This window comes from Sander lucioperca, chromosome 12 (assembly GCF_008315115.2).
Source record: "Sander lucioperca isolate FBNREF2018 chromosome 12, SLUC_FBN_1.2, whole genome shotgun sequence".
Taxonomy (NCBI): Eukaryota; Metazoa; Chordata; class Actinopteri; order Perciformes; family Percidae; genus Sander; species Sander lucioperca.
This window is the reverse complement of record NC_050184.1, coordinates 6,855,440-6,867,563: the sequence shown is the minus strand read 5'-3', so window position 1 is coordinate 6,867,563 and position 12,124 is coordinate 6,855,440. Positions and strand designations below refer to the sequence as shown.

The following is a 12,124-nucleotide window of genomic DNA, read 5'->3' as shown; positions in this document are numbered from 1 at the left end:
AAAACTGACTACTCATAGCTCATTTTGTGCTGTTTCAAGTTCTAAGCCACACGGTCTCTCTGAGCAGTGTCGAAAGCAGCGGCGGCCCAAATCAGCATATGTGAGCGATGATCTGATTTGGCCCATGCTGGTCTGAAATCTGAAAACTATCTAAGGCTTTCTGTCAGGCAGGCTGTAGGCCCCCTTCAAACGATGAGTCCCCTCCAGCATGAAGGGACGAAGGATGTTATTTTTTTTTTTTTTTCATTTGTCATCTCCAAATCACAGATTGGATTAAAAAAAGTGTCTACTTCATTTGCTATGAGTGCCTTGTTGGGCACCGGTAGTGTATAAAAAGTATTATTCACATCAAAACACCCATTAAACAAATCATAAACTCTGCTTTATAGCTATAGTGTTGATCTTAAATTTTCCCTGCGAGTCGGCACAAGGCCCTCTGTTGTCTCAGGCCACGGGGGAAATTGGGAAATTGTTTTCAGGTCTGGGATGTTTGATGAAAAACACATGTTGGAGCTGGCGAGCCACTTATCATTCACCGTTTGCGGCTTTCGGGGTTTGCCTCACCACTCTGCTCAAAGTGAGCCAGGCTTAGCAATTATACCTCTCAACGCGGAAATGTGTCTTTAACCCGAAACACATGGACACTTCTGTTTCCTCAGCTGCTAAGTAAACATTTCTAGTAGTTTGGAAACCGCTCAATTGCGGAGTGCATTTACTGTCCCTAAACTGGAGACGTCATTATAGAAGTAAGTTTAGACAGACTGACTCTCGTCCACACACACACACAGAGCACGCGCTGATGCTGCACATTTCCAGAGACAGTTCCTCTCTTTTTCACTATTCTCAGTTATCATGACTCTCTCAGAGACATGCTGCTGTATTCTACCCTTGGTGTAAAGGATGTATTTGCCCAAGGATGATTCAGCCCTGATGTTAAGCAGCCTAGTCGATTGCTGCTCCATTATCATTACAAATCTGCCTGTTAACTGTGTTTTCCCTGCTGTCTCAACTCACTGATCGTTCTCTTTATTTGTGGATACTACATAGAAGATTAGAAACCGCCTTCTTGCTTGCGCGAGACGAACTGCCAGTGGGAAAGTGCATAAATAGAGTGAAATCAATTGCACTGTACCAGTGTTTCCACTCAAAAACACTCCTCTGGGGACTTCCTTTTGAAACTAATTCCATCATAAATATACATGCGTTACACTAAAACACACTGTCTGCCGGCGGAGTAACTGTGAATTAATTTGCCTTCAGACACTCTTAAACAAGCCTTGTTAAAGATCTTATCTTGTTGCTAATGGTCCACAGGCATTTATCTTCATTTAGCCAGATGTGTTGCCGTCCTTGGGTGCTACTAGAGTTGATAGTTTTTATTTTTTTCTTAGCTTGTAATATAATTTTTTTCTTGAGCACTTGGTTAACCAGCAGAAAGAGGCCAACCCCTATTACACCCAGGCCCCCACCCAAGACATATTAGTTACAAGGCTTTTAAACCAGTTACAGGAAATCTTTACTATGCACAGTATGTACATAGTAAAAAACACATCCAGTGGTGGTTGATGATGTAAGAGGTGGCACTCTCCCAGTTTGAGTTGTTATTTTGGTTTTGCTTGGTTGGTTCATTTGTTTGTTGTTTATTTGTTCATGCATGATGCTTTTTGCGATGTGCAGTGCCAAGCGCAGAATTATGTTCTCCACTGTGTAGGCCACACAGAGCCCTTAGAGCCCTGCACCTGTACACCAGGAAGTATGATAGAAGTCAAATACCAGATGAAAGAGAGAGATGTGCACTCATGACTCTTAATCTTTTTATTTTTAAATCTATGATTCAGTTTTGCACATATTGCCTTCTTCAGGGTAAAATTGTCAAATCTAGTCTTAAGGACAGGTGGGTCAAATAAATGATATAACGGCATAAACATTGAATAATAAATAGTTTATAAAGAGGTCATACATGTATGCAGCCAAGAAAGGCCTCTTAACGTATACATATGTCCACATCATAGGAACCAGCAGCAGCAGAAGTTGAACATCTAAATCAAGTCTACAACAAAAAATACAAAATGCACTATTTAAGGTTAATGAAAAATAAAGATTTTTGGTTGTAATAGCATTTATATACAATTATAAGAACATGCAAAATATTAAAGTCAAGCAAAAAAAAAAAAAAAAAAAGGTAAAATAATAGTAAGAATAATAATCGTCTCATTCTGCATAGCAAGTCAAACATGAACTGCCATATATCCACAGACCTAGTAAGTATTTTCTTGATGACGGTGCTTTTGTAATCAAAGCCGCTAAATCATTGCAGAAGTTAAATATTTTGATCAGCCGTTTGTTAAAGCATCACATCGTACACACGCGTGCGGTCTATTGGATATGTGTCAGCACTTCAGGTGGGGCTTTTAAAGTCAGCGGTGTTTCTTTCAATCTGTCCAGTCACTGATACCCCTCCACTCAAGCAGCCAGTGCACTTAACACAAGATTCTTACACAATATGTGTGTATACACACTCACATAATGTATCTCAAAGCTGAAATCCAGTCCTGGCCCAACATTTAATTAGGTTTCTTCAGACTTAATAAGACATATGTCAGTGGTAGTGTTGTGTGACACGTCTTGATGTGAGATATTATATGGCGCTGCTCGGTAGATAATGCACATTATGTAGCTGGCGGTTAACAATTCTACTCTCAAGCCTTTGTTTCTTCTGTTAAGTGATATAAGTATATAGAAATCATTTTCAGTTATTTGGAGCAATTTGCATATTTCTTAAGCTGATTCTATGCCTTGGAAGTCTTTTAGCTCAGCCCATAGAGCAATTAATTTTTTCCGATGTAAAATGAGAGAGAAGCAGAATCCAGCCTTATTATACGGGTGCCTTGGGGAGGCGAAGGATTAAGATGGTTCTAATGAGGTGACGGCTGTAATAAGAGTGTCTTCAGCAGGCCTCCGATGCACCACCTCTAAAACATGGCTCCTTATCAACGAGGTTTAGGAGTCGATAAGAGCCACAAAAAAAGCCTCCTTTTTTGTCTCCCTTCACTTCTCCTCCTCTGCCTCCCTTCTTCCACTGTAAATGAGTCTGATCCTTTTCAGATGTGATTCAATTAATTTCTCTTAGATTTAATTACAAGCGAAAGAGTCCAAGTTATCCCTCTCCCCTCGATAGGGGGTCCGCGCTTCCTAACAAGCTTCCTCTGGTGAGTCAGGAGAGTCTTAATTACAGTTTTTACTTTTCTTTTATCCCACTTTTTCCCGTGTCTCCTCCCTCTGGTCTCATCAGTCTATCCCCCTGTTCTCGCACATGTTTGTGCTTTTTATCCAGGAATGGATGGGGAGCAATTATCTACATCACTGGTTCCCAACCCTTTTGGGTTGAGACTCATGACACCCCTTCACAGGTTGCATTTGTTTATGAGCAGTTCAGGCAATGATTGTTTCATTTGGATTATTTTGAGTGCCCTGAGGAGGTACAACAGGGAAAATGCAATGCTTTTATTTAGTAGAAATGTTTTTTTTTGTTCTTTCCTTTTATTTTGTTAATAATCTTACAAACTCTCTGATTAATCTAGACCACCACGTTGGGCTTTTAACGTCTTCCCTATTTGAGTTGCTATTAGATTTTCTTTTTTTGCAGTGAACCAATAGTCTAAAAGGCTTTACAGCAGTTGTAGTCCAGTGTTATCATTGTATTTGACTGTTGCCATGTTTTGTTTATGTTAGGGATGCACCGATCCGACTTTTTCAGTCCCGATGCCGATGCCTGGGCTTTGTGTATCTGTCGAACCCGATACCGATCCGATACCATTGTTGAATTAATAATACACTGTATACCTTCCACCTTATACATCCTTCCTCATTCCATGTGGAAGAGACTAAAGGCACCAGACTTTCCTAACTAAACATTACTTCATTACTTTCCTAACTAAGACAAAATAACATAGATGTAATGTATTGAATTCTTATTTGTTATTTAAAAAACAATTGTGCATTCAAATCGAAAATAGAATGTAATCAAACTTCTTAAAATAAATTTAAATAAATAAAATGTAGCAGTAGAAGCAAAATAGTGAATACTCTTCCAGCATGCGACACACGTGCTGCTGACAAATGACGTAGGATGTGCTCCGATGGAGAAAAAAAATAAAATAAACAGGATCGGCCTGTGGAGCTGTTCATTTTTCCGATCCCCGATCCAGCTATTTTGTCAACATCGGGGCCGGTATCCGATCTTAATATCGGATCGGTGCACCCCTAGTTTATGTTGCCCAAAGGCCTGTCCGTCCGTCTGTCCCATTCTTGTGAATTCAATATCTAAGAAACCCCTGAAGGGAATTTAAAAAAAAAAACATCCATTTGGTTTCAAGGATGAACTGGCCAAAGGTCAAGGTCACTGACGTCACAAAACACATTTTTGGCCATAAATCAAGAATTCCTACGCTAAATATGACAACTTTTTACACAAATGTCTAATAGGATAAAACGATGAAGTGATGACATTGTTTATCCAAAAGGTCAAAGGTCAACTTCACTGTGACATCATAATGTTCTGCAAAAACGCTTTTCTGGCCATTATTCAACGCCATAACTCAGGAACAGAAGGGGAGATTGTGACCATACATCACATTTGGTCAGATACGGAATTGGTGATACTTCTCTTGAAACTGTGGTGATTGTATAGATTTTCTGTGCTTCTGGGTTGACGATGTGGGTGAAGCATCCATGTTTTGCCAAATTGTTTCAAAGTTTTCACTACTTATATTATATGAGTCTGGACAGACATGGATGTAAACTGCAACTTGATTGGTTGGCGAAGGCATACAACCGCAAGGTGGTAATTCTAGTTTTTTTCCTCTAGGCCTTTATTAGAACGTGTCATTTTGTAGCTCTATTTGTCAAAGTTCTGCCTATCCCTAAAAACGTGCTGCAGGGACAGATTTTCGGCAGCAATTTGCCATTCAAATACTTGCCACTATACCCTGTAGCATTTCATGCCACACCAGTGTTCTCACACACACATGCCTTTGATAAAAGACAAAAAGAACAAAACAAACTGCTAAACTATGGTCTGCCTTAATGAATGTGGCCATTGTTTAAGATAAAGTCATTATACAAAACACTGGACAACGACGATCTTTTCTAGATAGTATGGAAATTATGTAAAAACAGCATGATTCACACTCACTGGACTTTCTGAGCAGTCAAGGCCATACATGATGTGACTAATGGGATTGTTTGTCCTCCTTTCTGTCATCACCAGCAGTCGGCCGTTGTGAGGTTGTCATGGTGACAAATGACCTGACTACACAAAAACGTGGCTTTTAGCATTTGCATTCACGATATTTGTTTACCTTGTACCCTATGTCCTTTTTTTCAAACAAAGCTTTTTTGTATTGTTTCACGTTGTTGAGTCAGAGTACAGAGGAGTTGTTGAAAGACAGATGTTGACTTTGTGCTGCGACCCTGCATGTTACATGAACAGTGCTTGTGTGTGTGTCTGTAACGTTTTTTGTGTGTCTCGCTTGTGTGTTTCCTATAGGCATCATCTTCAACTAACCGAGTCCTGGACAACCAAACCGTTGGAGAGCTGAAGGCTGAGATTGTCTCTTTGAAGGGCTTACTGCTCAGCAGGTAACAAAGTTATCCAGACCCCGTCACAAGGTGTGTGTGTGTGTGTGTGTGTGTGTGTGTGTGTGTGTGTGTGTGTGTAAGTGTAACTTTGTTAACTTTGGCCATATGCCTGACATTAAAATACTTTTGACATAATCTCATGTTGCTCTTTAAAATTACTCTTGTACTTCTTGTATTTATTTTTTGGTTTGCACATGTGAAGTTTGGCCGTATTCTCAACTGTCATTTTTTTTCACCCCACTGGAGTTTGCAGACCTGAACTTAACTGAGTAAACCCCATCTGCTGAGGAAGACTGCAAGATGTGGAGTTTTGAGTTTAAATCTCAAAAACAACTACAAAATAGCAATCATGCAATCATCTTTGCATACCGTCTTCTATATTACAGTACTGTTGTTGATAGCCTGAAAAGTTTGTTGTTGGGACTCAGTAAATAAAAGAAAAGAACACATAATGTCACATCTTCCAAATTACTCGCACACCACACTTAAAGCATAATCATTAATCTCAAATATGTTTAATCTCACAGGCACTAGAGGTTATAATAGTGATTGCACCATTTATTTTACATCACAACTTACCTCGGCTGATTAGCATACTGCAGGCATCAGCTGGTCTTCTGTGTTTTAATGCTTTTATTGGTAAGCAAGATAACCACACACGTGCATAATTGCTCCCATGCAACTTCAGTAATTTTATGAGTGCAAAATGACACAAAACAGCGAGAGAAATGATTTATAGGAACTGGAAAATCAGCTGTGTCCTGATAAAACATAGATACTTTTCAATCAATCTTGCGAGGGTAAAATCTGAACGTACCTACCACATGTTAATGCAAGGTGTAAAGTATTTTGTGTTGTGCCAGACATCCCCTCATTCTTCCCATCTTTGTTCTTCAATCTAGTCAGGCAGTGCCCAGCTCAGTCAGGCCCATTAGCATGCATGATTATGTGTCAGTGTCTATAATGAAGCCTCAAGTAAGTGTATACATCAGAAAACCAGCAAGGATGAAAATTGCCTCAGAACTGTCTAGTTGAGCATGTTTTGTTCCCCCCGTACATGCTAATCAGCGATAATCCCTTTGTCATTTGCTTTCTTGACTTCATCCTGACTCTCACAATGAGTTTTCTGGCAAAGGCTTGAATCACAAACTAAAGGCTCTGTATCACCATCTGTCTCCAAACGTGTTCCCTTTCTGTTCAAATGATCCAAATCATCTCTAAACTGTTTTTTTTTTTTTTTTTTAAACCACCAAGAAGTGCCTATCCCATTACAATTCAACATTGTCTTTTTGATCTTAAAAGCTGCAGTCAATGTAATTAAAACAATCTTAGAGCTTCTTTACCAGGTGTGACAAACATCTGGCTGTTTGGGGGGGAAAAGCTATTTTCTCTGCTGTAATTACGAGAATTACATAGGGTGCTTTGTGTGTGGCTGCATGCTTAAATGTAAACTACTGCTGAGGATATGTTCTCATTCAACACCTGACTTAGGAAGATATATACTGTATAGTGTTGTGGTTGCAGTATGCCTAATTATGGCTGATTACATCATGGGAAGTTTTTTTTTTTTTTAAAGATTTGTTTTGGGCATTTCAGCCTTTAATGGAAAGGACAACTTGATGTGAAAGGGGGGAGAGAGGGGGAAGACATGCAGGAAATCGTCTCAGGTCGGACTCGAACCCTGGACCTTCTGTGTTGAGGTATACACCTCTATATATGTGCGCCTGCTCTACCAACTGAGCTAACCCGGCCACACAGAAGTTTTTTTTTGTTTCGTTATTTTTTTATGAAGTTGCAATCAGGCCTAATTGTTTTCCTCTCTCTTGTCTGTCCCCCTTCCACAGGAGACAATTCCCTTCCACTCCCACTATTCCTAAAATCCCCTCATGGCAGATTCCCCTGAAGCCACCATCAGCACCTGGCTCGCCGCCAGTCAACCACACCAACAGCAGCAGCGACATCTCCCCCGTCAGTAACGAGTCTGCCAACTCCTCCCCCATTAAAGATGGACACCACTGCCCCCAGGATGCACTGGGAGGGCCTGATGGAGCGAATGGTATCAATGGAGATGGTGGCACCGTGGGCCTCGGCGCAACGCTGACCCTGGACCTAAAGGACCAGGTCCGCATGGAGGTGCAGAGGGAAGAGGAGAAGAAGGAGGAGGAAGAAGTGGAGGAGGATGATGTCAGCCACGTAGAGGAGGAGAAAGAGAAGGAGGAGGATCCTGTAAGCATGCAGACAGTGGCTCGGCGAGGTGGGGATGGACAGATTAATGAACAGGTGGACAAACTGAGGCGGCCCGAGGGTGCCAGCAATGAGAGCGAGGTGGATTAGATAGCAGTAGAAAGCACAAAGACACTTTCCAAACACGGCTTCTCGTCTCAGCTGACGGCTTTGTTATATTCTGCTCCTCTCTGCTCACACTTGTTTTGTTATTTTTTTTTTTTGTTTTTTTATCCATCTTCACTGTCTGTTTCCACTTGTTTTTGTAATATCGTAATCTTGAACAAAATGAGGAGTAGGCATGAGAAGATACAAAACTGACAACTATTGGAGTGTCTAGTTGACACACAGCTTACCTCGATTTACTTTTCATCATGCAAACTAAATGACTGTATCCAGAGCAAAGTACCATGCTGTGACGTTTCTTTGAAAGGAGAAATGACAAGCAGTAGTCAAATCAGAATGACTTTAAAAGGCTGTGTGTGACTGACAGCTTTACATTTTCATAATTTGATCAGATAATTCACAGCTTTGCCTTGGTGTCCTTGTAATTGTACCAAGGATCGTCTTATCCAGACCAAAGAGGCAGAGCTGCAGAGAATATCTCTTCTGTATAGAGCAGCTGTAGGTCAGGAGTCATATGTTGGTACTTCAGTCTCAAAGTTACCGTGAGCTTCCAGAGAAGCATTAGCAGAGGTTTTCTCCCTGTTGATGGCTATAGGAGAGGACAAGCTCTTCCAGGGCTGGAGCTTTTAGCCTCTTTTATGTGTCCTTTCGCATTGGTGTCAGTCTGTCAATAATTCACAAGGCCAGCGGGGTGGCATTTGGGTGAAATAAAAGCCCTGAAATTCGAGATTAGAATGTGATGACGGGCTTTGTTCCATACCGGTGTCAGGGTGCTCATACGCTCAAAGGAGGGGAGATGAATGTTTCCCCTCCCTCCACCCCCCCACTTTACTTTTTCCCTGAGGGCTGGATTGTGCATCTTTTGCGAGTGTGTTTTGCGCGTGGCAGGCGAGAAAACCCAGACTGTCTGCTGAGCTGTATCTGTGTCTCCAGCAGGGCAGCTGATTTGGTTTGTGAAGTATGTTAATAATCAAATGATCAACAAATAACAGATGTATTAGTTCATGCAGCTTGAAATGTCAAGGAGGCTAAAAGCGGAAATCTAATACAGAAAGCCCAGTTGCATTGTATCATTTTCTGTGACAAACCCTGCGGTCCAAATTATGTAGGGCCTCCTACAGTGAGTAATCTTTACAGAAAACGGCGCCAATATTTTGTAATTAAGCTGCAGTAAGACAACTAGAGCTGCCACAGATGGAAGTTGCAGAACTTGTATGACTTTTTTTCTCAGTGTGGAGGTGGATGGGGGAAGTTAGAAAAACATTGCCCCATGATTGAAAAGGAAAGTAATAAATGAATACTTGACTTATTGAATTACTCACTCTGTCTCCAGCTAACAAGAAGAGTCCATGAGTGAGAAGAAGGGATATCAGCTCTGGTGCCATTTCCACCTCCATCACATGGCCTTCATAAAACAACAGAAAAGGTAGAGGGGCACTGCACATTTCTGTGTGACACCCGTCCAAACCTACAGATTGTCTATGTTGATTGAGTCTCTGTTAAATGTGTCGAATGATGAGAAAATAATGCAGTATGCTGTAAAATATATTTTTTGATTTAGTAGGAAAAAAAAATTGTATAGATGAATAAGGTTGGGTAAAAGAAGTACATAATCACAAGGTGTAACTCATGCTACTTAGCCACTGTAGAACCAGTGATTGGTCCTCTGTAACCTACTGATTACTGTCTGAATGTCAGCCAAAATTGTACATAATGTAATAAATCTGTTTTATCTCAAGTAGAATCTCTGTTATCTTCATTTTAAACCAACTGGACACTAAATGCATGCTACTGTATGTTATTATTAAAGGCTAAACCTAGTATTACAGGGATTTTCATGTTTATATTTTTCCCTTCAGTTACATAAGTATATATTTTGGAACACACAGCTAAATACTTGACTTGCATTAAAGAACAGGGTGCCAATTCTAAATCATAATTGAGTCAAATGTACCTTATTTGTATTTCCAGCCATCCAATGAACATTAAAAGAAAGATACACAATAACAAAGATTAAATCACACAGATGTATGTCTTTAAGTGGGTTGTGCAGTTTTCATTTTTAATCTCTCTGAGATGTTCGTGTGAATGTGGTTATGTATGTTCAGGTGTAGGAAGGTTTTCTGTAACATTTATATCAGGTACCAATCTGTAGTTTTTTCTGTTTGGCTAAAAAATTGAGTTTGGTAATAATAAAAACAGAAAAATTAGACTTTCCATTGTGTGAGAAAATGTTTTTGTCATATTTGTTTACCATGTTTGAGCCTTATACGTCCAATAACATCAGCACTGAAAATCTTTGCTATTTGCAAGAAAACCAACATTTCTGAAATAACCAAACTATTCAGGTCAAAGTTTGTGATTTAATCTTTGTGGTTCCTGCACTTTGTTTTTGTGTCACCTCTCCGAACCAGCTGTAATATATCTGTAAGACCAGATACAGATGAGAATACTACAGTACTTTTCAGAAAGCATGACAAGGCAGGGACTTTCAGCTTTTTTTCAGCTTTCTCTCTGGAAATGAGTAAGTCACATAGTTACACATTATAAGTGTGAAGTGTTGTTTATTTCTGTAGGTGGATCGTCCGTGTGTCTTTTGGTTTCTGCTGTGGGAGTAGGACCTTCTCGAAAAGGGTTTCCTATTCTATTTTGAATACATTGTAGATGACGAAGATAGCCATTATAGACTTAAATGTAATTTTTAAAAAGTGCTTCATTTTTAAATAAATATCTTGTGTTTAATCCAACAGTAAAGACAACTCTGAGGCAGGGTGAGACAGGCAGAGAGAAGGAAAAGAAAGGAGGTGGTAAAATGATTGCAGAGACCAAAGGTAAGCTTGGATTGTTCACAGTAATCTGATGTCACCAGGGTGAAAAGAGGGACCAGTATCATTTATTGACAATAAGTGTTTGAGAGTGGCCTGTTGAACTAATAACACGCTAGCAGCCTTGTGAGGATGTAATGCTTAGACTAAATGACAGAATTGCTAAATCGATGCGAAATGTAGAGATTGTTTTGCTATGTGGCGCAAAATATGTCAAGGTTGGCATGAGGTGGCGCCAGAGAAAAGCCTTGTTGCCTAAATCCGATTGGTTTATACCCTTGGTTTATCCTCCTTCTTTACAGTGTCCATTTTAGGACATCTCGGAGTCAGCTTGACAGGCAGGAAGCTTTACATTGTCAAACTTTCAGCAGTCTAAGCTGTTCCTTCTCATTCCCAGCTACAGTTACACTGTTAATATGCTAAGCATGATAAGCCCTAAGTTAAGGCAAGCTATACCAATGCTAAATATGGTTCAGCATAGTTACATGCATAATTGTTGCTAACTTATATAAGAAGCTTTGTACAAAACTTGCATGCATTAGCTATTACCATGCCAGTGCATGTAACATATGAATATCTGTATGAAATTGAATAGACCACTTTCCCGATTACGCATTGTACTCTATTGTCTTTTTATTTCACACATTCTTCTTTCTTGTCAAAACCTGAAGCCTACATTACGACGTTCCACTTCCGGGATTCACCTGTGAAATCACTCTTTTCGGCTGGATGTCCGTTACCTTCCGCTTTCTTAGTGTTGGCATTTTAAACTCCTGTTGATTTATGAGGACTATGGTTAACTGCTCCTCAGATCTCTGCAGGGTAAATCCAAACCGCTAGCTAGACTATCTGTCCAGTCTGAGTTTTCTGTTGCACGACTAAAACAACTTTTGAACGTACACGTTCCACCAAAACAAGTTCCTTCCCAAGGCTATTTTGCAGCGGCACCGTGGCTCTGCCCGCTCTGACACTTTTATCCAAAATGACTTACAATTGCTATATATCAGAGGTTGCACGCCTCTGAAGCAACTAGGGGTTAAAGCGTAACTCTCGCCAAAATGCAACCTAGGGTCTTTTTGTGAATGTACCCGAGTCAAACTTTCGTCTAAAAGCATATTTAGGACGGAAGCGTCACTTTTAAGATTTACCGTATTTTCGTTTTTCGGTCAAATGGCCTTTTGAATGGGAGTCCTAGGGGCACTTTTATGCTAACCTCAAAATAGCTATTTTTAAAACACTAAGAAGGCTCGACACAACGTGAAACTTTGCTTGAAGTATTACCAGGGTCTCTACACATGAACGCAAGCATT

The 12,124-nt window shown here is 40.2% G+C and overlaps 1 protein-coding gene across 3 annotated transcripts in view; it reads left to right on the top strand.

Annotated features, from left to right (window-relative positions):
- Nucleotides 1–9,730, top strand: part of pex14 (peroxisomal biogenesis factor 14) — a 48,432-nt gene extending 38,702 nt beyond the window's left edge. The window contains exons 8-10 of one of the 3 annotated variants that reach the window (XM_031286840.2): nucleotides 5,549–5,640; nucleotides 7,485–7,866; nucleotides 9,323–9,730. In XM_031286840.2, coding sequence (XP_031142700.1) covers nucleotides 5,549–5,640; nucleotides 7,485–7,866; nucleotides 9,323–9,346 — 498 coding nt within the window. In that variant the 3' untranslated portion in view covers nucleotides 9,347–9,730. Of the gene's footprint in view, nucleotides 1–5,548; nucleotides 5,641–7,484 lie in introns of all 3 variants that reach the window. The other 2 variants (XM_031286839.2, XM_031286838.2) reach the window with 2 other exon arrangements.
- Nucleotides 9,731–12,124: the final 2,394 nt, after the last annotated feature.